Source organism: Pelodiscus sinensis, chromosome 3 (genome assembly GCF_052426305.1).
Source record: "Pelodiscus sinensis isolate ZL-2025 chromosome 3, ASM5242630v1, whole genome shotgun sequence".
Classification (NCBI taxonomy): domain Eukaryota; kingdom Metazoa; phylum Chordata; order Testudines; family Trionychidae; genus Pelodiscus; species Pelodiscus sinensis.
The window spans coordinates 96,746,497-96,770,168 of NC_143054.1; the positions used below are offsets into that span (position 1 = coordinate 96,746,497).

A 23,672-nucleotide genomic window follows, 5' to 3' on the forward strand; every position below is an offset into this window, starting at 1 on the left:
CAAACTTGTTAGTGCCTTTACTGAGCATTAAGATAAAGCTTCAAAAGTATTCTAGTCAGAGTGCTCAGAAATATAATGTACATACTGTATTTAACTAATTATATTAATGCTTAAAGTTAATCACAAATTCCAAGCTTCTGCTTCTATCAAGGAAACAAATCATGGTTACACTTGTCAGAATAAGTCTGGATGTGAAAGGAATGCAGGGCTGTGTTATCAGAGCATTATAAAGGTAAAGTGGGCCTATACCTTGAGCCCTGCAAATCTATGGACAATCTTTGTGGATCAGATGCGGATACAAATTTTGTATATGCACAGGGATCTACATATTCCAAACTCATTCCCTCCCGTCACCTCCCCTCAGTTTTTTCCCCGAAAGAAAAGCCTTCATTTAAACCCATTCCCAGTTCAATAGTGCCACAGTTGTGGTCAATGGAGGTGCTTAAAATCCTCCTGATACACAGCAAAAATGCTGGTGGCAGATTGATCACCATGAAAGCACCTGGAGTTTGGCACTCACTTCCTTCACTCCGACTTCCAAACCTCTCTGATCTCCCCAGAACTTTAGGGAAGGCTATCATATAGGCAAGATTTATGAGAGTGCTGCTTGCTGCTCTTAAAGGTTGAGGCTGACTGGATGTTCCTGATTATAAGCTTCAAAGGGCTGGTAAGATGCTCAGAGCTTTTTACGATGTGACTCTTACATGTCCTTTTTATAGACTGAAAGAAAACTCTGCTGTTGTTGCAGAAATAAGTGGCCCAACTTGTACTTGTAGCATGATCTATGAATTGTATATTAACTATATGGATTACTTAAGAATTCCCAGTTATCACTCCAAGGTTTGACAAGGTATTGTCCCAAGATCAGGCCCAGTATTAAAATTACTGTTTAGTTGGGAACCCTGCTGGAGACAGTTACAACACTCACATTAAGAACCCTTCTGTATTTACAATACATTTAGCAAGGGCACAAATACACTAACCCTGCTAGGTAGATAAAGAGAATACAAAATGTACACCTGAACCTCTCTGTCAGTCTGCCCAGACTGGGATACTTCTATGTTAGCTGACACCACTGTGTCTAATGCATAGTCAGTAGTAATACAGATTCAAATTCCACCCAATTCTGTTTCCACTGCAGGCCAAATTCAGTCCTAGTATAAACAAGTCTAATTCTGTACTTAGTGAATATGGCCCAGCATATTAATTCAGCTCTCCCATTCCCCCACATTAGCCTTTCTTTCCTACTTCTATGTCATTAGGAGGACATGGGAAATTGCTGACTTCCTCTCCACTCTCACTTGTAATCTCATTTCACCAAAGAAATTCACACACCTTTGAAATAAGAAGTTACCTGGTTTTATTTAACAGAACATTATGCTCACCACTTCTCTATTTCAAATTCCCTTTGAACATCTAACATTATCAATTATGGTATTTGACCATTATCTTCCTTTGAAAAAGAAAAATATATACTATGATAAAAGATGTTAGACACAGACTGTCCGGGATAATACCCAGTAGATTCAAGTGCAAAATCAGAATATTCTGAAACAAATCTTTCACATTATGCCATCTCTCTCTTCAGTGCACTATACAGTGAACACAGATAAGCAGGCTCCATGAGATTTACCAGTTCAACCAATCCACAGCAGGACCATCCAAAAGAAAGGCATTCTGTATTTAAACAGAGTATCAGTGCACAAATGTTGCAATTAGAAATAAACTACAATGTATTATGGGAAGTGGCTACCCCAGCTCCAGGATTATGCAACACTGTGTTTGGGTGTTAAGTCCACTCTTCTCATTACTAAGTTAATTTATTTTAAAAAACCCTGAATGTTGGTCCACATGTATTCCAGGCTACGTCTCACTAGCCATCAGGGGAGCTCTTTCTTCATTTGTGCCCAGAGCTCTCTGCAAATTGGATCTGTTTGAGGAGGCAAAAGAAGAAAAGAGTTTAATAGAGCTTCTAGATAAATAATGCTGTGTACAAAATTAACGAAAAAAATGTAGTCAATGCCCCCCCAAAGTGTTTATTGGCTCTTTCATTAGTGGGCCGATATAAAGAAACAGAAGTATGGTTGAAAATATGTATTTTTCTTAATGAAAACCTTGTCAATCTAGTTTGAAATAGATGTAAAAAAAAAAAGTACCTTCTTCTTTGTGAAGTCTCTATGATATAGAATATTCCAATCGCTAGTCCCTTTAAAGAAACAGCCAACAATTATTATTGTAATACCTGTGTAATATGTTACAGTTGTAGTCTGCAATGAAAGCAATAAACAAGAACACTAGCTTACTAACCGTTAGTAATGACCATCCTCCTTGTATGGCTGCAGCCCATTCAAACCCCAGCTTCTCATTTAGGAATCCACCTAATGTTGGTCCTACAAAAGCTCTAAAAATATCAAAGAAAAGAAGTATGGGTACCTCAAAAAGAATAGATTAGAACAGCTACAGATAAGAGATTCTTTAATACTGAAAGATTTCAGGTCTATAACTAATGTACCAATGGCACAGAGTTGCGTCAGTACAACTGGTGACTGACACAAGGACTCAGTGTAATCTATGCACCAAACTCAGATTTTGTGGAGGGGAAAAAAAGGCATTCAAACTAGCCCTGGCTTAAAGTGGTTTCCACCATAGAGGGTTTACAGTTTTGTTAATGGCTTTCAGCATGCCCATGACAAACTATTCCAGTGCCACTAGCTTACTATTTAAGTTTAAGCTGAGATGGTGCAATTACACAGCAGCACTGAGACAGTTACGTAGTGTAGCCAACAGTACTAGTCACAAAACACCAAGGCTGTGTCTACATTGGCAAGATTTTGTGCAAAAGCAGGTACTTTTGCGCAAAATCTTGCCACCTGTCTACACTGGCCGCGAGTACTTGCGCAAGAACACTGACGTTCTAATGTATAAAATCAGTGCTTCTTGCGCAAATACTGTGATGCTCCCACTCAGGGATAAGCCCTCTTGTGCAAGAGGCCAGTGTAGACAGGCAACGTTAATTTCTTGCGCAAGAAAGCCCGATGGCTAAAATGGCCATCGGAACTTTCTTGTGCAAGAGAGCACCTACACTGGCACGGATGCCAGTGTTGACGCTCTCTTGCGCAAATACTTTAACACAAAAACTCTTGCATTAAAAGTATTTGCACAAAATCTTGCAATGTAGACGTAGCCCAACTGTCTGGTTAATGCCACGATGCCCATATTAAAATTGGGAAATAGACCATTTAAAAAAGCTGCTTCAATTTACATAACCTAAAGATGCATACAGGAAGAAGCAAGGACTAGTACAGGTGACCTTGAACTGTACATATCTGTACTGACAATCAGGGTATTGATGTAATCCCAGCAGTGTTCTCAACTGCCCAGTACTTAGCAGCACAGCCAGAAATTCAGTCACTCAGAAGAGAAACCACCACCAGTTGCCAATACTGACGATAAAGTGGAGCAAACTAAAATCCTAGTAAATGTTGCCCAAATAGGTAGCAATCTGAAATGTACTGGGAGCTGAGGAAAGTGGAGCAGGACATTGAAGAGCCATGCTTGGCCAGCAGGGGACACAATTTGGCAAGCAGGCTCTTTTACACACTTAAGCCACCAAACAATATTATGACACAGAGAAAACACCAGAAATGTATAGACAATGATTATGTACCTACCCAAGTGACCACATTGCACTGAAGAGCCCAGACACCAGTCCCAATACACTTAACCCTTCCTCAAATCCATTCTCACTGGAGAAAAACAAATAGGTTATTTCTACTAGGCACATAAAAGTTGCCTTTTAAAATGTTCCCCGCTTGGGAAATATATTAACATTCACACAATAGCATCCAGCCCAGGAAAGCATCTCTGCACAGAGGATTCACCATTTTCTGCTCCATATCTTGCCTATTAAGCCATCTGGCACTACCTTCCTGGGTAAAAGAAAAGGACAATGGGATTCCCAGAACTCTGTGTGATAACTGGATATCTCTGTCATATACAGTCAGTCTTGTGATGGGGTACAGGAGAAGAAAAGCTGACTGATGGGTCTAGAAAAATGGGGGGAGGCCTTGGTTCCAGGAGGAAACACACTTTACACAACATGGAACCAAGAGGACCCACTATAGCCAAGCAGCATTAAAGATGGGAAACTGTATGACCCCTGTTTATAGAACTGTTGCTGTAATGTCTCCCAAAGAGCTAATGGTATTTTCTGTCAATTAACCCTTTCAGTGACCTGAAATAAGAGTTCCCTTAATAAATAAATATATACACACACACACACACACACACACACACACACACACACACACACACACACACACCAGTCTTGTGGCTTGTTAAGCAAACTACCAAAACCAGTTGGACCCCATGACTCTAGTGAAGTTGTCATCCCAATTTTGACACACAAAATTCAAAAGCGTTAAAGTGATTCAGAAGCTCTCCCTCTCCCTCCCTTATGAAAGACACTGATCTTTTGAAAGTTATACAGTAAAACTCCAGTGGTCCAGCACTCCTGAAGGTCCGGCACCATCTGGAACTCTGAGTGCTCCGGGCAACCAGACAATTGGAGCTGCTCTGCCTCCGGCTTCTCCGATTCAGCCGCTGCTGAAACTGACCAGCGGCTGACTCGAGGAAGCCAGGGGCAGAGCAGCTCTGCCCCGGGCTTCCCCAAGTCAGCCACTGGTCAGTTTCAGCAGCAGCTGACTTGGGAATGCCTGGGGCAGAGCAGCTGGGGTGCAGCCGGGTTGGTCCTGGAGCGAGAAGGGGCGCATCCCCCCCCCCCCACTCCACTCCAGACCCCTTATAGCCACCCCTTCTGATAGTCCGGAATATCTGATAATCTGGCACCCCCTGGGTCCTAAAGGTGCTGTATTATCAGAAGTTTACTGTACTCCACATTTCAGGATCACATTAACAATTAATTAATTCTACCTCTTACCCCCAAGAATGAAATGTTGGTTGAAAATTATTTGAACAGATTATTAGTAATCATTAAAGTTTTGATGGATAAGATTACTTACTAAGCACAATTCAGTATCTCAGGGAACAGAGGGATACCAGACATCCCAAGGGAAAAGCCAACCAAAACCAGCATTAGGACAAATATCCAGAGTTTGCTGCAAAATAAGCATTTAAACAAGTAGTACATCATTCCTTTCAAACAAAAGCCTTACTTTCATTATTTAGGTCTGTTACACCAGCTCTCTGGGATTCAGAGATTAGTTTTCCCTTGTTAAGGGAATAAGTTACCAAGTAAATTGTTATACATGTTTTGAAAAGAGATTTCTTACGAGTACAACTCCAGTCTGAAAAATGGACTTTGTGCAAAACAAAAATTCTGATATATTCCATGTTTGTTGCATCAACAATTTCCTTCTGCAAGGAGCTCAGTTTATAATCAGAGAATAGTTTTACCAACTGCTGAACCTGCCAATTCATCCTGGGATCGTTAAATTCAAATCATACCATTGTAGATAGAGAAGGTGAGGAGGGGAACCTCCATTCACTTCTTCTTCCCACAAATGTTTAAAATCAGCTATGTTGTTCTTCAAAAGGTTTTTTTAAAAAGTGACCCGCTCCTTAGCAATCCTTGCCATCAATGTTGTTTCACAGATGTAACAGAGCATATCATTTGAGGACAGAGGTAAGAAGAAGTGGCTTTACAAAAAAAATGAGAAATCTTGTCACTCTTTGGGGGGGGGGGAAGGCAGGAGTAGCAATGATTTTCCATCTGAGGCATTTCAAGGTCATAACTATCCAAACTATTCAAGGCACTGTAGTTTACTTCAATGTACTTAGCTGAGGTAAACATCAAATGTGAGCTACAGCATTTACCTCACCTCACTATAATGAGATTAAGAAAACACAAAATCATAGAATACTAGAGCTAGAAGGGACCTCATGAGGTCAAGTATAGGCCCCTGCACTTATGACAGGACCAAGAACCATCTAGATCACCCCTGACAGCTGTCTATCTAACCTGTTCTTTAATATCTCCAATGATGGAGATTCCACAACCTCCCTAGACAATTTATTGTTGTGCTTAATCACCTTAATAGTTAGGAAGTTTATCCTCAAGTCCAACTTAAACTTCCCTTGCTGCAGTTTAAGCCCATTGCTTCTTGTCCTGTCTCTCTTTGGATATTAAATCAAGCTGGCCCTCTCAGCGGGATTCCGCTTAAGTGAAGGCATAGCCACAGCTCGTTCTTAGATGCATAAGCCACTAAAAAAAGTATTGTGCTCTCCTAAAGCTATGTTGGTTGTGAAAGATTGACCAGTAACAACTAGGGATGTTAAAATGCATTTAATTAAGTGACTGTGTAACCAATGAAAATTTCAGAGGTTACAGTTACATGCAGGATGGCAATTAGGAGCTGGTGCATGTGGGGAGTAGACATTTAAGTTGGCTCCCCACATGCACCAGTTCCTGCCTGTCCCTTCCCCCGTCCTCTGTGATGCTGCCTCTCAGACAGCAGCATGGGTGGTAGGAGACTCCCTGGGAGCCAGCTTTTAACTCCATCCCACAACCAGACTAAAGTGAGCAGATATTAACTGAGCCTATTCAGAACTGTAAGTATTGAGTCGAGATAAAAGGCAATGAACTGACCTTTCAATGTGCAAGATGGGAGCAGGTCCTAACAGGAAAAAGGACAGTGCTGTCAGTAAGCCTCCAAAGACCAAAAACCATTTCCTTAGGTGCTATGAAAGAGAAATCAAAGAAAACAGACTCATTCAGAAGCATTTCCTTTTCTTCAGAAGCAGCTAACACCTCACATGGTGAAAAGGCTGAGACACAGATTTAGATTAATTGTCTGGAGAAAGTTAATATTCTCTCCCTGTCATAACACAATGCAAGTCATGACACTCAATATTAGTTATGGTGCCACCGTATCACCTATTCCACATGTAGGATGATGCTGTAGTTAGGACAGGTAACAGAGGCGAATTTAGGTTTTAACTTGACTGCCTCACACCCTCAAAAATCATCTGTCAGGGGCCCCTACTTTACCTTATGACTGGGGCTCCTCAGAACTTCTGCCAGAATTGGATTCAGCACTGATTGGTATGCTTCTAGGTCATGCCCACTCCATGCTATGCAGATTATATCAGGGGGCCTCAAACGATCGTGCCCCCATTCCAAGCAGACTACTGCCAGGGAACCAAACCGTGGGTTCCACTAGCAGAATGATCCAAGCCGTACTTTTCTGCAGCACTAATATAACAAAACAAGTGTCCATGTGCTGCTTAGGTGAGATTAACCGCTCCCACTACCGTCAAGTGGCAATGCACCTGATCGTGGACATACATTCTGCTTTTCCTGTTTTCCCTCAGCCAAATAGTGACCATCAATGGTAGTAGAAAAGTGATATTCACTACATCAGAACACCTTGAACATGTTTTCACTTGTGATCATATAAGGCTTGGATAGAGTGGTATCACCAAAGCCTCCTAACCAGGCACATGTCCTGAGCTCATTTCAAATACAGTAAACTTCCGATAATCCGGCACCTTTGGGACCCAGGAAGTGCTGGACTATCAGAAGGGGAGGCTATGACGGGTCTGGGGGGGGGGGCCACCCCAGACCTCTCATAGCCCCCCCCTTCCGATAGTCCGGCTCTGCCCCAGGCGTCCCTGATTCAGCCGCTGCTGAAACTGACCAGCAGTGGCTGAATCGGAGACGCCTGGGGCAGAGCAGCTGGAGTGCTGCCGGGTTGGTCCGGTAGCACCAACTCTTGGCGCGGCGAGACCAACCCGGCAGCACCACAGCTGCTTTTGGGGCAGAGCATCTGGGGTGCTACTGGGTTGGTCCCGCAGCGCCGCTCCTCGGTGCTACTGGACCAACCCAGCAGCACCCCAGCTGCTCTGGCCCAGGTGTCCCCAAGTCAGACATTGCTGATACTGATCAGCGGCTGACTCCAGGAATCCCGAGGCAGAGCTGCTCTGCCCCGGGCTTCCTGGAGTAAGCCGCTGATCAGTTTCAGCAGCAGCTGACTTGGGGACACCTGAGGTAGAGCAGCTGGGGTGCTGCTGAGTTGGTCCCCGCAGTGCCGAGGTGCGGCGCTGCGCTGCTCTGCGGGGACCAACCCGGCAGTGCCCCAGCTGCTCTGTCCCAGGCGTCCAGATTCAGCTGCTGTTGAAACTGACCAGCGGCTGACTCCAGGAAGCCTGGGGCAGAGCAACTCTGCCTCAGGCTTCCTGTAGTCAGCCGCTGGTCAGTTTCAGCAGTGGCTGAATCGGGGACACCTGGGGTGCGGCCCAGTTGGTCCCGAAGGGAAGCGCTAGGGGACCTACCCGGCAGCACCCCAGCTGCTCTGCCTCTGGCGGCTTCCCTGATTCAGCCACTGGTCAGTTTTAGCAGAGGCTGAATATGGGAAGCTTGGGGCAGAGCAGCTCCAATGGTCTGGCTGCCCGGAGCACTTCTGGGTTCCTGATGGTGCCGGACCATCAGAAGTGCTGGACCGTCAGATGCCAGACCATCTGCGTTTTACTGTACATTCATACAGTGAGATTGTCTTTTTCCTCAAAAATGTTTTGGCCTTCTGTGTCTTCAAATTCTTAGTATCAATGTCAAGCTTGTTTGTTCACTGCCTCATCACATCCTGCCACCAACACTACTTGAAATAGTGAGTCAGAGGCATTCTACCTGCCCTGCGCCAGCTATACCATAGATACAGTAAACACAATGGACAAGAGTATGCCTCTATGGACTTAGTGCAGCACCGAATTCTGCACAAGGATATGTGCATGTGGGCCCTTCTAGAGTTCCATTGTCTCGAAGAAAATGGGACTCAGTGAAGGGCCTTTGCAGAAAGGGGCTCTAGATCTATGATGTCAGAACAGAGACTGCTCTGATATTTAATTTGCATATTTAAACTAACCAGGAACATGAGACACTATACAAGCAATAAGAGATTGTACTCACTGGTATTTTATCACTTAGAAATCCAAGTAATGGTGATGACAGTGAGTAGGAGAGGGCCAAACCTAGGAATACTAACCCCACATAACCAGCTGGTAATTTGAACTGTAAAATAAAATATTTAGAAAAGCATAGAATTAGCAAAGTATTCTATTACTATTACATTTTAGGCTAAGTGACAGAAGTAAATATTTTCCCTATTTCTGTATGAAGAGTATTTTTTAATAGTTGGATATCAGTCTCAGAGTTTCAGTTCCCTTCTCTTTGCCAATTTTTTTTTCAGTTCATCAGATTCCATCACTTATGCAGTTCTAGTCTAATCTCAAAAGGAAACAGAATTGCCTCCAATCCAGAATGCTGCCACTAATCTGGGGTGTTTGAAATCTAAATCTCAAAGATTGTTCTTAAGTAACTCTAGTATTTACATTTCCAATGTTTAGCTTTGTTAACAGGTAATAGAATACTATAGTATTTATAGCTTCCTATTTGGTGCATTTATTTTACAGCATGACTTGCCTTTAAAATACTTCCCCTCCCCCCAGTTTAAAAGACAAAGATTTGATTTTTTTTTAAAAGTCAGATAAAAATATATTCGGCACAAGAAACGGGAAAAAGGAAAGATATCTCACAGCAGCTGCAACAACAGAATGAAAAGTTAGAATGTTGTAGAGTGAGCTATTTTCACTTGCCATTTGGCCTTCCCTAGTTTTATAGGCCATTGCCAATGGCATCAACAATTCACAAGTCTAGATTTAAAGAGCTCAGTCTGTACAAATATTACTGAATGGCAGCTACTGCAAAGTCTGAAAATATTCTTCTTACCCAATCACATGCAAGTGAACCCCCTGATATTCATGTGCATTATCTCTACGTACTAAACCAGAAACAGAGAATGAATAAAAATAGGCAATACAATATCAGGTAATGCCAATAATAAACACACTGGATTTTAAAATATTTGGATTAAAGTAGTCCATACCGCTAAAGCCACATGAAATCTCTTGCATATCAAGGGGACTCACCTTCTCGGAAACGAACAGTGACATAGTGGGATCCAGAAAGCCTAAACATGCACTTAGTGAAACTATAGTGAAACAGAGAAGTACTACTTTTGGCAGAGTAATAAGTGTCCAGAATGAATCTTTGGTAGCAACTGCATCTATTTTAAGAGAAGAGAAGAAACCGTGTTCATTAGTACATGGGTTGTGTTTTATTTGATACGCTTATAGCCCACTGTTGTGTTTCCAAGACTGAGCATTCTCCCACTCCCACTGGTTTGAAGGTGGTCATTTCATACTCAAATTGAAGCAAAGATTAAAATGTTACAAGTCATCCCTTAGACATTTTTTTTAAGATCAGAGGGGATTTTTAGTCTCCAGTTTGGAAACTAGAAAAACAAAAAGCAATTAGAATTTAAATCTTCTTTTTTAATGCTTTCAGTTCAAAACAAAGTAATTAGGCAAGTGCTTGAGTGACTAAGATGGTAGAATAGATTGCCACTTTTCAGGTGCTATTGTGATGTTTTACACCTTTAAATTATGTTCCAAGGGCCTGATCCTGCACACACTTCAATATGTGCATGATCTTATTGTGGGTACGATGAGATTGATCTTGTAGATGATAATGCATGTGAGTAGCAGACTCTATAGCTCTTTGTATAATGGACTTCCACATTGCATATTTCCAAAGCTGCATAATTCAAAGTATTTATATCCAAGCTATAAACATCTTGTGAAGACAAAGAAATGGTTGACCAGAATTTCTTATCTAACAGTAGCAAGCAGAATACAGGCTCAAATATAGTTGGTGCTTCCTCTCTAATAATATGTTTAGCTACCATACCCCCGCTTGTGGGCGATGGCGATTACAGTGTTTAACCATAGAGTTTCTCTTATCCTCCAAAGTTATCACATCTGTGTTCTTTCATTAGTCATTATAAGATTTCTGGAGGATGAAACTATCTTCTAACATTAGGCTGTTTATGATACCTCTCAGGGTGTGTCTACACAGCAGGGCTTAGCTCAATTTCCGTAGCTTATTTTGAGTTACGTCAATTGCATAGCTTATTTTGAAACAGCTTATTTCAAAATAGGGAGGCTGTGTCTGCACTGGCAAGTTTTTCTGCAAAATCATCTGCTTTTGCAGAAAAACTTGCCAGCTGTCTACACTGGCTGCTTGAATTTCCGCAAAAGCACTGACGATCTCATGTAAAATTGTCAGTGCTTTTGCGGAAATACTATGCTGCTCCCGTTAGGGCAAAAGTATTTTTCTGAAAAACTTTTGAGCAATAGGGCCAGTGTAGACAGCAAAGATTTGTTTTCCGCAAAAAGGCCCCGATCGCGAAAATGGCGATTGGGGCTTTTTTGCAGAAAAGCGCATCTAGATTGGCCACAGACACTTTTCCGCAAAAAGTGCTTTTGTGGAAAAGTGTCCTGCCGATCTAGATGCGCTTTTCCGAAAATGCTTTTAACGGAAAACTTTTCCAGAAAATCATGCCAGTGTAGACGTAGCTGGAGTGTTTACACTGCACTTTTCAAATTTTGAAGTGGAGCACTCTTCCCCGGACTTCCCTTATTCCTCATGCAATCAGGGAGTCGGAGTAAGAAGTCCTCCAACTTGACAGTATTTTGACACTATTTGAAATAACTGCCTGCTGTGTAGATGAGGACCAAGTTATTTCAAAATACTGTTGCAATGTAGATGTACCTCAGTTATCTTTTTCTCCCAAAACTGGGTCATCCAAACTTGATCTGATTAATGGAATCACAACATGAGACTTAAAAGTACTACATGCAGCTGGATTCTCTTCCATGTGTGAAATATGTCTTGCATTGTGGAATGCAATACATAGGAATCTTTTTGTCCTTCGTACTGTAAGCCCCTGACTCGCTCAATAGTATTCTGAGGCAAAGGGTACATCTATGCCACAGTGAGTCTCAGAGCCTGGGTCAACTCACTTGCACTCGTGCTACTGGGCTAAGAATAGCCGTGTGGAGACATCTCTGCTCAGGTAGGAATGGGGCTCTGAGACCCACCATGGGTAGAACCTGGGCTCCAGCCTAAGCAGGAATGTCTACACTGCTTTTAGCCCAGTAGCGTGAACTCAAGTCGGTTGGGGCTCACTGCCATGAGTTTTTACATCCCTAGTCTCACAGCGCAGACTAGGGATGTAAAAAAGGTTTTTTAAAAGTAACCATGTAACCATTAAAAATCCTAGCGGTTACATGTGCTGTGGGCTCTGCAGGAGAAGCCTTACAATGCAGAGCTTGCAGTGCAGCCAGCTCCCTGGAAACGGGACTGGGAGCTGGCTTATAATATGAGCCGACTGCCAGTCCCACTCGTGGAGAACGCTGAAGTGTAAGGCTTATATAGTAAGCCCACAGCGCAGGGCAGCAGCTGTCTCTGATGCATGCCAGGAGCCAGATTACATGCACTGACTCCTGGCCTACCCCCAGGGAGCTGGCTGTATTCTGGGCTCTGCAGTATAAGCCTTTTACTGCAGAGGCTGCAGCGTGGGGCAGCAGCTGGCTCATGGGAGCAGGACTGTGAGCCAGTGAATGCCTGGAAGGCAGAAGAGTTTAACTATTAGGGAAACCAATAAGCTGATGCTTATCAGTTAACCGGACAAACTCTTACATCCCTAGTGTAGACATACCCCAAGACAAATGATAGTTTAAAAATCCCAGAGCTATGAGACACATCATGTAGAAAAATCTCACTTCATTTCAATGTGTCAGAGAAAGTCAGTGTTTACAGGGATAGACACGAGAGGAGACTCGTTCCAAGCCATGTGCATCCACAATTTTTAGTAATGTTCAACAAGGATCTGATCTGGCTCCATTTAAAATTAATTGCAGTTTTGCCACAGATAATTATGTATGCAGCTATTCTTATGCAAGTTAAGTAAACTAGGGTTTTACTGCAATGTGTGTCTGTCTGTCTGTCAAATTTGAAATATTAACTGAAGAAAGTGGAAGGAAAAGAGCCTACCGTATTTTGGTAAGAGGTACATGTTCAGAGGCACCAGGAGCAGCACCAAGCATCCAAGCACTATGAAAGGGACTTCATAGCCAAAGGACTGATACAAAAAGCCACCTATTGGTGGACCCAGCACCAGTCCAAGTCCTGTAAAAATTTCAAGACTGCCCTAAAGGGTAGGAAGGGAGAGAGAGAGAGACACAGTTACTAGATAGAAACTAAGATCTGTCATTGATCAAGAGCTAGAACAAATACTATCCATAAACCAAGATCTTTACATGCAAGGACAGTGAAGAGGGTCTGAAAAAGTTGTCTTAAGAAAAGATAATTGAGCCTCTTAGGGGAAGTGTAATTCTTTCTTTTTCAGTCTGTCACTCACATGATGCTTAATGTACTCAGTTCCAGGGTACACCCCTGCTGCTGTTCCATATACCCAGTACATCTGCAGAGAGGTCAGCAACGAAATTACTACAGTTCCCAAATATAAAATATTAAAACCAGAAGGGAAGAACTTAACAAGTATATTGCAATGAAGCATCACTAAGTCACCTCTTTGGGGCTTAGATGAAAGATGTCTTAAGTTAAATAACTTTTCTACCTTCATACAGCTGATTAAGTTTAGCCCCTGCAACTAATTATCTACTGAAGTCCATCACATTACAACAAGGATATGTTTGACCAATTAAGTTTGATTTCTTTTATAGGACTGTCACAAACAATATGTGGGGCCTGCAGCTTAGAAGGCTAGGATGGAAGTTTCCATCCTTGCAGTACATAACCTGAGACCATGCAGGCGCAAACAGCAGCTGGCCCATATCAGCTTTAACCCATGCACTTGATCTGGGAAACAACTAAGCGGTAAACAAGCTTGACCTCAGTCTCCGCTCATAAGAGAGATAAGAATGGTGTTGAGCCAGTACACGCATACCTGGTAAACAACTGTAGTATAACTAGTGTAGGGAGGCCCACGCCCGGTGAGTCTCACGAGGGACCGAGACTTCGAAGGGTGCCCTGGATTTCCCCAGATGGAACCATGTCTACCTGGTGTGAGGTGACAGGAACGGGACTCCCCGCGGACTGAAGGGACGTAAGCATTTCTAAGTGCCTGTGACTCTTTTATGCATTTCTCTGCCTGCATTTATTGATGTGTCAGTTTGAAGTGGCTGTGTAACCATTTGGCAATATTAACCCTGTAATAGTAGTGACGTAGTGAGATTAATAAAAACAACTATCCCTAATCAACTCTGTGTTAAAGCAAATCCATAATCCTGTTTGGCTATGGCCCTGTGAGTTGACAAGGATTAAACCTCAAAGAACTATTAGTTCTTATTGCCAATGTATGGTACATCATTCAAACAACTTATATTTACACCAAGAAAATTTCCTGATAGAGTATTTAGCCATAGTAACCATTGGGAAGTGACAGAACAGTGAAAAGGAAGCTTATGCTGGAAAGATGTACTGTTTGCACTATGCAGGTAGTTCTTTCACCAGTATTATTATTCCCATGCAGGGAGGAGAATAACTACACTGGTACAAATCACCTTTGCAATAATGTATCTGTGTCCACACAAGGGCTTTTACTAGTATAAATCACCCATAATTAAAATACTGGTAACACTTAAACAAATTAACTCAAAAGAGATAAAGAGGAATGGGGGAAGTTTTTTGTTTTTTGCGCTGTGGCGCATCTGTGGCAGTCTACTTCTGTGATTCTAGCTGCTAACACAGGAAACCGTTTCTAGTTATTTTTCCACAGACATCAGAAGCCCTTTTTATATTCTCTCTCTAGAAGGAACAAGACTGACAGGCATCAGAGCCCCAGTTCAACAAGTCCACAATTCAAGGACCCAGATCATGAAGGTATTAAATAAGGAAATGGAGAGTTTGATCTAGAAAATGTTACCCCCAAAGTAAACTTTTATTTAGCTCCCCCCCTGCTCCTTCAGTTCCCTCCCTCTCCAAAAAAAATTACTTCCAACTAAACAGCAACACCAATTTCTACTCCAAGGCTACATCTAGACTACATCCCTCTGTCGGCAGAGGGATGTAAATGAGGCACTTCGAAAGTGCAAATGAAGCGGGATTTAAATACCCCGTGCTTCATTTGCATAATCACGTCATGGCGTTCTTTCGAACAAGCACCATTTCGAAAGTAAAACCGCAGACTAGACATGGTTCTTTCAAAAACGTCAGGCTTTTTCGAAAGATCCTGTAAACCTCAAAGCCTGCCGTTTTCGAAAGAATCATGTCTAGAGCACGGTTTTACTTTTGAAATGGCTTTTGTTTGAAAGAGCACCATGACACGTAGCCCAAGTGTTCAGCCATATCCACTCCTTTGAGATCATTCTTTTCATTGCTACTGGCTTGCTACATTTAAAGCAAGGCAAGCACTGGTATCATGTAGCCATGTAAAAATGCATTTAATTAAGAAATTGTGTAACTGCTGAATTTTTCAGTGGTTGCACAATTACATGCTGGAGCTATGTGTCTGCCTCTCTATTGGAGACATCAGTGTGGGGAAAAAAGGGGAGCTTGCATGTTATTGTGCACGTTAACCAATAAGCCCAGACTGATCTGTTAACCCTGTACGTACAGGGTTACATTTTTACATCCCCAGTATCATGCGGGGTTTGGTCAGCAGTCCTTCCATTTTATGAACTGCGAGTGAAGTCATCCCGAATGCAACATGACAATACAGGAGTAACCTATGCCAGTCCCACTAGAATTGATTAATCTTAGCAGGAAAAAAAAAAATCCCAAATGTGACGGTTTAACTCCTCACTGTAGCCTCTGGTTAAAGCAGATTTATTTGTAAGCAGAAAGCTGTATGATATGTCAAGCCATTTCCTTTTGTTATACACCATATGGAATTCAGTTTTCATGAAGACTAGGCTAAGATAGCAGCATTTTTAGAAAACTTTCAGGCTGTACTCTCAGTCATTATCCTACCCATATTCCAGACAACACTGGCAAATGGAGCACAACAAAAATACATTAAAACCCCATCTTCAGCTAATCATTTTCTAGCACTCCTACATAAGCTACTGAATGTCCTTAGTTTTACATCCACTTTCCTTCCATTGTTGTGGGACCCAAATAACTTTTATACCACCTGAATCATGTTTATTTCTTCAGGCATACAGCATTTAAATTAAATATTTTATGTTGGGGATTAATCTTTTTTAAGCTAGAGGAGCACATGCTAGACACTTGATACCAGCTGTATAGTTACAGTGGCTGTTTTCTCTGCAAAATGCATAAAGATATGAGTCATTAAAACTCTTTTATTCTAGACATATAGCTATAACGTGTGGCTTTGTACATACCATTACTGTAGCTATATTATTGGGAAAAGCCTTTGCAAGAATAGAAAATGATGCTGTCGCTGCTGCAGCAAAGCTTATGGCATCCATCGCTCTAACCAGAAAACACAAACCAATGAATATTGGTCCATCGGGTGCTTTGTCCAACATACTGAAAGAAAAAATAAATGAAATTTAGTAAATAAAAAAACCAAACTACAACTGTAAGGTAAACTATCAAAATCTTCTAGAGACAGCATGACCCAGTGCTTTGACCACACAGGGCAAGTCACTTGCCCTCGATCAAAGGGGAATCACTCTTACCTACCATGTGTAACATCATATAAAGGAAGAGCTTCAAAAGTTTAGGCACCTAGGGGCCAGTGTAGGGAAACAAGACTGATGAAGTCAGACAGAATACCAGAAATAATTCAAGTTGCCATTTTCAGTCAAAAAGAAATTCAAAGACAGACTGCAGCTGTGATGAAATTCATATGCAAATTTGACACAGTCAAAAGAGATTTAAAAAGAAACAGGGCATCTTCCCTGTTTGTTAGAATCATACAAGATTCCATGATGAACGTAACTACAGAAATCACACTTTTTAATAACTCCTAGATCTTCGAAGTTAAGCAGGGATGTGTTTATTCACCAGAATTTTTTTCCAGTGTCATGAAAAATGTCCTGTGGAAGACAGAAGTGAAAGATGGATTTCTGAGTGATGGCAGGGTTCTTCAGATGTTCCTTTTCGCAGATGACATTGTCCTAATTGCATCAAAACCTGAAACATTGCAAACCCTCCTCAATTACATCAGTTAGGACACAAAGGGGACTAGATGATCATTTTAAAAAATAAAACCATCTTTTGCAGAAGTTAGTGCCTTAGCCCCTATAATTGCTAGCCTAAACTTCTGATTTCCAAATGGATTTAAAACCATTAAAAATCCTGTTTTGTTAACTAGAATTTGCATGCACTTATACAATTATCCTTAGGGTTTTTCAAATAACTATAATTGCAAATTGCATTTATGGCATCTTCCTGCTAAGGGTCTCAATACTAAACAAACCTTATAACCCCAAGAGTTAGAGAAGCATTATTCCCACTTTACAGAGGAGGAAAACTAAGGGCCAAGATAGCATAAGCAACCAGCCCAAGGTCATAAACAGAGCAGAGGTCTTTTGACTTTTAGCCCTCATTTTTAACAGCAAGAGTTTCTGTTTTTCATATGATTACAACACAAGCGTCACACTAGAACTAAGATGCAAGGGAAAACACTCACCCAAACAGGATTGTAACACATCCTGAGGCAAACATCCCAGCCACAAACATGAATTTGGCTCCAATTTGTACAAGCTGCAATTGGTGAGGAATAAATGTTCCATTTTAATCTTTTCAAGTCCATTTTTAGTCAAGGAAACTCACTTGTGGCATTATGAAACAAAAACACTGTGCACACTATAAGAAAAAAAATCACTGATAGCCATACTTAGCTTTCAACCAAACCTAAAAATATTCTAAATGGTTAAGTGACTTAACCTAGTTTCCCCAATGGTAAGCCCTTGGTAGAGCTAACTTGCTACTGCTGTTTGCTATAGCTTCTGTACATTGGTAAAATGCAGCAGCGTTCTTACATCAGTTAGATGAAGTGTCACACATACATCCAGCATTATCTATAGCAGGCACTAATGGTGCTCTTAAGGCAGCCATTTTAGTCATCCTCTTTGCTCATATATCTAACTGCTAGTGGGTAATTCAAGATGATAGGGTATGCATCTTATGGTGTGTCTAAACTACATGGCTCCGTCGATGGAGCCATGTAGATTAGGCTGATCGGCAGAGGGAAATGAAGCCGCGATTTAAATAATCGCAGCTTCATTTAAATTTAAATGGCTGCCGCGCTCTGCCGGCCAGCTGATGATCAGCTGTTTGTTGGCAGATCGGGGCAGTCTGGACGCGCCGCTGTCAACAAGGAAGTCTTTGCTATAGCTCTATAGCTTTCGGGGAGGGTCCCTCTGATCTCCAGGAGGGGAAGGAAGGACAGGGCCCCAGGCAGAAGTGGCAAGCCAGCCTGGGATTAGCCTACACAAACCCATCCATCACCTGCCATTCATGATACAGGAAGAAAAGGGTGGTGGATATAGACTGGGGTGGGCAAAACATTTTGACCAGGGGCCACTTCAGAAATTTTTCAAGAGGCTCTTAGCCCCCGTGGAAGGGGCAGAGCTTCAGGTGGAAGAGGTGGGGCCAGGACACTTCCATGCTTCCCCATCCCCAGTCCCTGACTGGTCTGAGTGGGGGAGTATGTGAAGTCTGTCCTATGCTCCCCCAGAGAGACCCGCCAGCTGTCCTGAACAGTTGGCAGTTTCCTGTAGGCACCTGCGCTGCTGGTAGTGGGGGGATCACACAAAGTCTCCTATCCTGCCCCCATCCTGTAAGGAGCATGAAGCGCTTATAAGTGGGGGGGGGGTGAAGTCACTCACTCCCTGCCCTCTGGTGGCGCTTAGAGTCAACTGCTAGGGTTGGCTCTAAGCACTGTACACTCCCACATCCCTAGGCCCTGATTGGCTTGGGGGCAGTGGAGTGGCAGGACCTCCATGGGCCAGATCAACCTGTTTGGCGGGCCGAATCCATCCCGCGGAGGCCCTTTTGTCCACCCGTGATATAGACTGATGGAGGGAAGCAAATAATAAGGTAACTTAGAACTTGCCAGGATCTGGGTAGTAGTTGACAAGTGCAGTTTGTCTGGACCAGGTGCTAGTGACTCTAAGCAGTATTCTATAATTAAGTCTATACTGAAAACATTAAATATACTTACATAATTGCCTAATATTAAAGAAGTCAAGAAATTGAATAAAGCAAAGCATCCAAAAATCAGTCCAACAACTGTATCACTGGCACCCTTTTTCTCTGCCTGTGAAAGGAAACCACCATACCAATCAGATTTAAAATGTGGACAAAAAAAAGTTCACCATACACAAAGTTAACATTGGGTTAAAATACTTCCTGATCAAGTCTTACATTTTTACTCTTCTAGCACTGTACCTGCCACCATGGTCATAAAGCATTTTCTGTTTTAAAGAGGAGTGGGAGATTCAGCAGTAATTCTACAGAAATTTAAAAATCACCTTAGACCACAAATTTATGATTGCTGTAGTCAAGTACAGACGTATCTATTTCAACTGGAGGTAGGTATGAAGGATGGAAATTCTGAGTTGCACTTGAGGTAGCTAGCTGGCCCTTACACAGGGGCAGAAAGCATTCCCTAAGGCTGTGGCTACACTGAATTTTGCCACAAGAGCCAATGCAAATGAAGCGCAGATTAGCATTTTCCCGCGCTTCAGTTGCATACTTTTTCGTTCTGTTTTTGCACAAAAACAGGCAGTGTGGCCGTGCCCACTTTGCACAAAAAACCCTTTTCCACAAGATCCTTATGCCTGTCCCAGAGAGTGCTTGGGGAAACAGCATACACTAACTACCCTTGCCTGCAGACACCACCCCCACAATTCTCATTGGCCAGGAAGCAGTAGGGGTGGCATCTGCAGGGGAATGCAGTGTACAAAGCAACCTGCCCTCCCCCACGCAGGGACACATGACAGCTTCTGAATCTGGGAGCTGCCTGAGGCAAGCGCTCCAGCCCTGAGCCTCTTCCTGCACCCAAATTCATTCCCAGATCCTGTACCTATAGCCCAACCCAGCCCTGAGCCTGCTTCAGCATCCTAACTCCCACTCAGACCCTGCAACCCCATTCCAAGCTCTTGCACACCAAAACCCTCATCCACAGCCCCACCCGAGAGCCCTTCCCCCCTCCCTTGCTCAACCTTCTGCTGCAACTTGGAGCCCCTCCCACACCCTGAACGCCTCATGTTTGGCCCCATATGAGGGCCAAACAGACAAACCAGGTGCTATTCATGGCGATGGAGTTTAGTCCATCTGATCAGGAAAGTTCAAAACCCTAAAAACCTAGGGGAAGCCAGAAGCCACCAGCCCCCTTGACTGGGCTGTGTGAGCCCTGTGACTGATTTTTTTTCCCCCTACGGGACAGTGGCCCCTGATGGGAAAAAGGTTCCCCAGCCCTGCTCTGAAATGGTTACTCTGAAGTGGCATGGGGTTCCATATTAATTTATCTCAACTCACTCAATTTATTGCAACAGTTAAGGTGGTTTTCCTGTCAGCCAAACTTTATCCTAGGAAAGGTTGAGGAGGAAGTTGTAAGTGCATTGGAGGGCAGGGGATCATAGAATCATTGAGCTGGAAGAGACCTCAGGAGGTCATCAAGTCCAGTCACCTGCCCAAGTCAGTATCAATCCCAATTAAATCAACCCAGCCAGGGCTTTGGTAAGCCGAGACTTAAAAACCTCTAGGGATGGAGATTCCACCACCTCCCTACGTAACCCATTGCAGTGCTTCACCACCCTCCTAGTGAAATAGTTTTTCTAATGTCCAACCTAGACCTCTCCCACTATAACTTGAGACCATTGCTCCTTGTTCTGCCATCCCTCACTACTGTGAACAGCCTCTCTCCATCCTTTGGAGCCTCCCTTCAGGAAGTTGAAGGCTGCTATCAAATCCCCCTCACTCTTCTCTTCTGCAGACTAAACAAACCCAAATCCCTCAGTCTCTCCTCATAGGTCATACGCTCCAGCCTCCTAATCATTTTGGTCACCCTCCAATGGACCCTCTCCAATACGTCCACATCCTTTCTATAGTGGGGGCCCCAGAACTGGACACAGAGGTCTAAGGAATAAGGCACTGGAATGGAAGTCTAGAGATCCGGGCTTTGTTCCAGGTTCTTCTGTGACTTTGGGCAAATCACTTCACCTCTATTCTCTGTCTGCCTCATAAAATGGGTCATCAGTGTTTTGGGACAGGAACTCTCTCTTACGGTGCCTAGTGCAATAGGAACCTGTCCTCACATAAAGTCATTAAGACTGCAATATCAATTATCTGCAATATCAATTATCTGATTACTTTTTAAAAAGTTACTTCTTAGTTTTTTAGACATCTGAATAATAGTTTATTGAGCTGCATAATGATTTACCTCTCTTGGAAAAAAGGGTCCCAGGATTGAATAGCAAATCATTGAACTGAAGTTCAAACAAGCTGTTGCTGCCATTGTGAAGAGCTGATCTCTGGTAAGCCTGCTTGACTCTTCAGCGGGAACTTCTGGTCTGCCATTTTCTTGAGTTAAAAAGATTTGTATTAGCTTGCAATTTTGTGTCCCAGTTAATCAGAGCCTATCTGTTTAGAAGGGAAGAGCCCTCTAGGAATCTGGAATGAGTAACTTAAAGCTGTGGTTCAGGACAAGATAACTGAGGTTCTGCCATTAAGCCCCTAATCCCATCATTTTCTGCATATATTTCTGTACCTTAAGTGAAGCCTCCCCAACCCTGAAAGCTGATCTGTACAGATTGCCCTTCACACTCAGTCACTTTGGCTTCTAAGAGCCCCAGTGTCTTTCCGCACTGAGCAGCTTGCAACATCAATGACAAAAGGATCTGAAACTGACACCCTGTCTCACATAGCTACACTGAAGTTAAATGGATTACCTGTGGGAGTAAGAACTGCCCACCTGAGTACTGGCTGCCTGATCATTTCCTTGGGTGCCTTTAGGTAAGATGATAACTTCTAGTATACAGTTGTAGTCTCTTGTTTACAGCCTATTAATGATCATTAAGTTAGAATTAAAAAAAAAAACCCTGCACCTCATCCCTCACCTAAAATTTGTTTACAGCCCAGAGGCCCAGAAACAATCAGTTTACTAATAAAGATTTAAGAAACATTCAAAGGTGTAGGTCACCTGCCAGCTCATGGTATCCTTCAATCAAAGTTTTGCAACAGATACCGTATTTAAATTTGCCGTTCTTTTTTCCTGATCCCAGGGCACAAGGATTAAGACCTGAACCGCCTTCCTGTTTGTTACATACTTCATAGATCAGAGGGGTAGCCGTGTTAGTCTGAATCTGCAAAAGTGATGAGGAGTCCAGGCACCTGTGGTACCCACACTTCAGTTAGTCTATAAGGTGCCACAGGACTCCTCATACTTCATAGAGTAATTGTTTAAAACAAAAAAAAAGAAGGGGGGGGGGGAGAGAGGACGCCTGTCAAGTTGCATTCCAGAGTAAGGTTGAGGCCAGAAGTTACTATAAAAATAAAAAAAATACCCTTTTGCTCTTTTCCCAAGCTGCATTAAGCTAGTTATTTAACAATACTGACTTCAGGTCCCACTTGTAAGACTTTCCGTTATGTGGCTAGGATCTCAATTAGCTTGAGAGTTTTGAAATAGCCAGCAAGAACCTTTCCTTGCCATAAACCTTTACTAAACAACCCAAAAGTCTGTTCCGTTTCAGTTAGCTGTCCCATCAAAAGAAACAGCCAACGGAGCCCATTAGCCCAGACCAGAATGCTCTGGGTTAACTGCAGCAGTACGAGGTCGGCAGGCGAAGAGGCCAAGCAGTGGCAGGCATCTTGGTACAGTAGCTCTCAGTTCTTGCGATGTGCGACCTACCAGCCGCTGAAGTGCGAGGGGCAGAGGAAGGAGCGTCTCCTCCCCCTTGCACAGGGATCCCGAAGAATCCTTCAGCAAACACAAACAAACGACCCAGAGAGGCGCCAGCCCGGAGTCTCGTAAGGATTCCAAGGTTGCTTGGGGTGAGCGCGACGACTGCCCGGGAGCCCCGGGGGAAGGTTCGCACTCGGGAAAGTTCAGCAGAGCGGGGTCCGAAAGAAACAAACTCTCTTACCCCCACCGAGGATTTGCAAAGTCTCCTGGGTCTCTGCCTCCTCGCTGCCCATGGCGGGGAGTCCTGGACACCGCAGCCCAAGGGAACGTCTCCAGACGCCGACGTCCTTCTCGCCTGCCCCCGTTCTGCACGGAGATCCAGAAAGGCAGCTCGGTGAGAGCCGGGGCCGAGCTCAGAGGTTAGTATTACGGAGCATGCTCAGTTCACACCAAGCCCGCTCAGGGAGCGGCTGCCTGACTCCATTGCAGCTTCCCTCCTCTTTCCTCCCACCGGGCGGGCAAGCGCTGCTTCGCCGAACTTGCGCAATCCACAAATCAGTGGCCGCCGCTCTGAAGTGCTGATGCGCCCTTTCTCTGCCCTGAGGCGCCGGGCGAGCGACGAGGAGGGCTCTGCATCCGCATGGCGCTGGAACCAATCCGGGTAAAATGTTCTTGGCTTGTTCTCTCCTCCCCTCCTCCGAGCCGAAGGCAAACCCGCGGGGCGCTACACGTGTGCGCGCACCTGCAGCAGGCGGTAAGTCGGAGTGACCATTACACGCGTTCCAGAGAGTTTACAAGCACGGTCATGATGGGCTGCTCCATCCTTCTGCATAACACAAGCCACAGAAGGTCACCAGACATTTCCGCGGGGCTCACATTCCTCTGGAGCTGTCCCAAAGTGCAGCACTTGTAAATATGTCCAGCGCCCCTGGAATTTTTTAGCATGGAGGGGGGAGGCCTCTGGGAAAT

The 23,672-nt window shown here is 43.5% G+C and overlaps 1 protein-coding gene across 1 annotated transcript; it reads right to left on the bottom strand.

Moving 5' to 3' along the window:
* Positions 1–2: 2 nt before the first annotated feature.
* On the bottom strand, positions 3–23,522 carry LOC102446893 (MFS-type transporter SLC18B1-like). The gene is made up of 14 exons (XM_006136253.5): positions 22,945–23,522; positions 21,243–21,382; positions 19,020–19,115; positions 17,484–17,557; positions 16,228–16,375; positions 12,911–13,067; positions 9,943–10,079; positions 8,924–9,025; positions 6,608–6,699; positions 5,022–5,117; positions 3,672–3,746; positions 2,308–2,401; positions 2,157–2,206; positions 3–1,930 (listed from the first exon to the last, which is right to left on the bottom strand). Exons 1-14 carry the CDS (start codon positions 22,994–22,996, stop codon positions 1,864–1,866), a joined length of 1,380 nt encoding a protein of 459 aa, XP_006136315.1. The 5' UTR covers positions 22,997–23,522; the 3' UTR covers positions 3–1,863.
* Between the last annotated feature and the right edge of the window lie 150 nt (positions 23,523–23,672).

Bases quoted from the DNA above. Each gene is read 5' to 3' on its own strand.
- LOC102446893 (XM_006136253.5), bottom strand. From the start codon at position 22,996: ATGGGCAGCGAGGAGGCAGAGACCCAGGAGACTTTGCAAATCCTCGGT. The intron at 2,402-3,671 runs GTAGGTACATAA...TGATATTTTTAG, and splicing joins AGTGCAATGTGGTCACTTGG to AGCTTTTGTAGGACCAACAT. The intron at 2,207-2,307 runs GTTAGTAAGCTA...GTTTCTTTAAAG, and splicing joins GAGGATGGTCATTACTAACG to GGACTAGCGATTGGAATATT.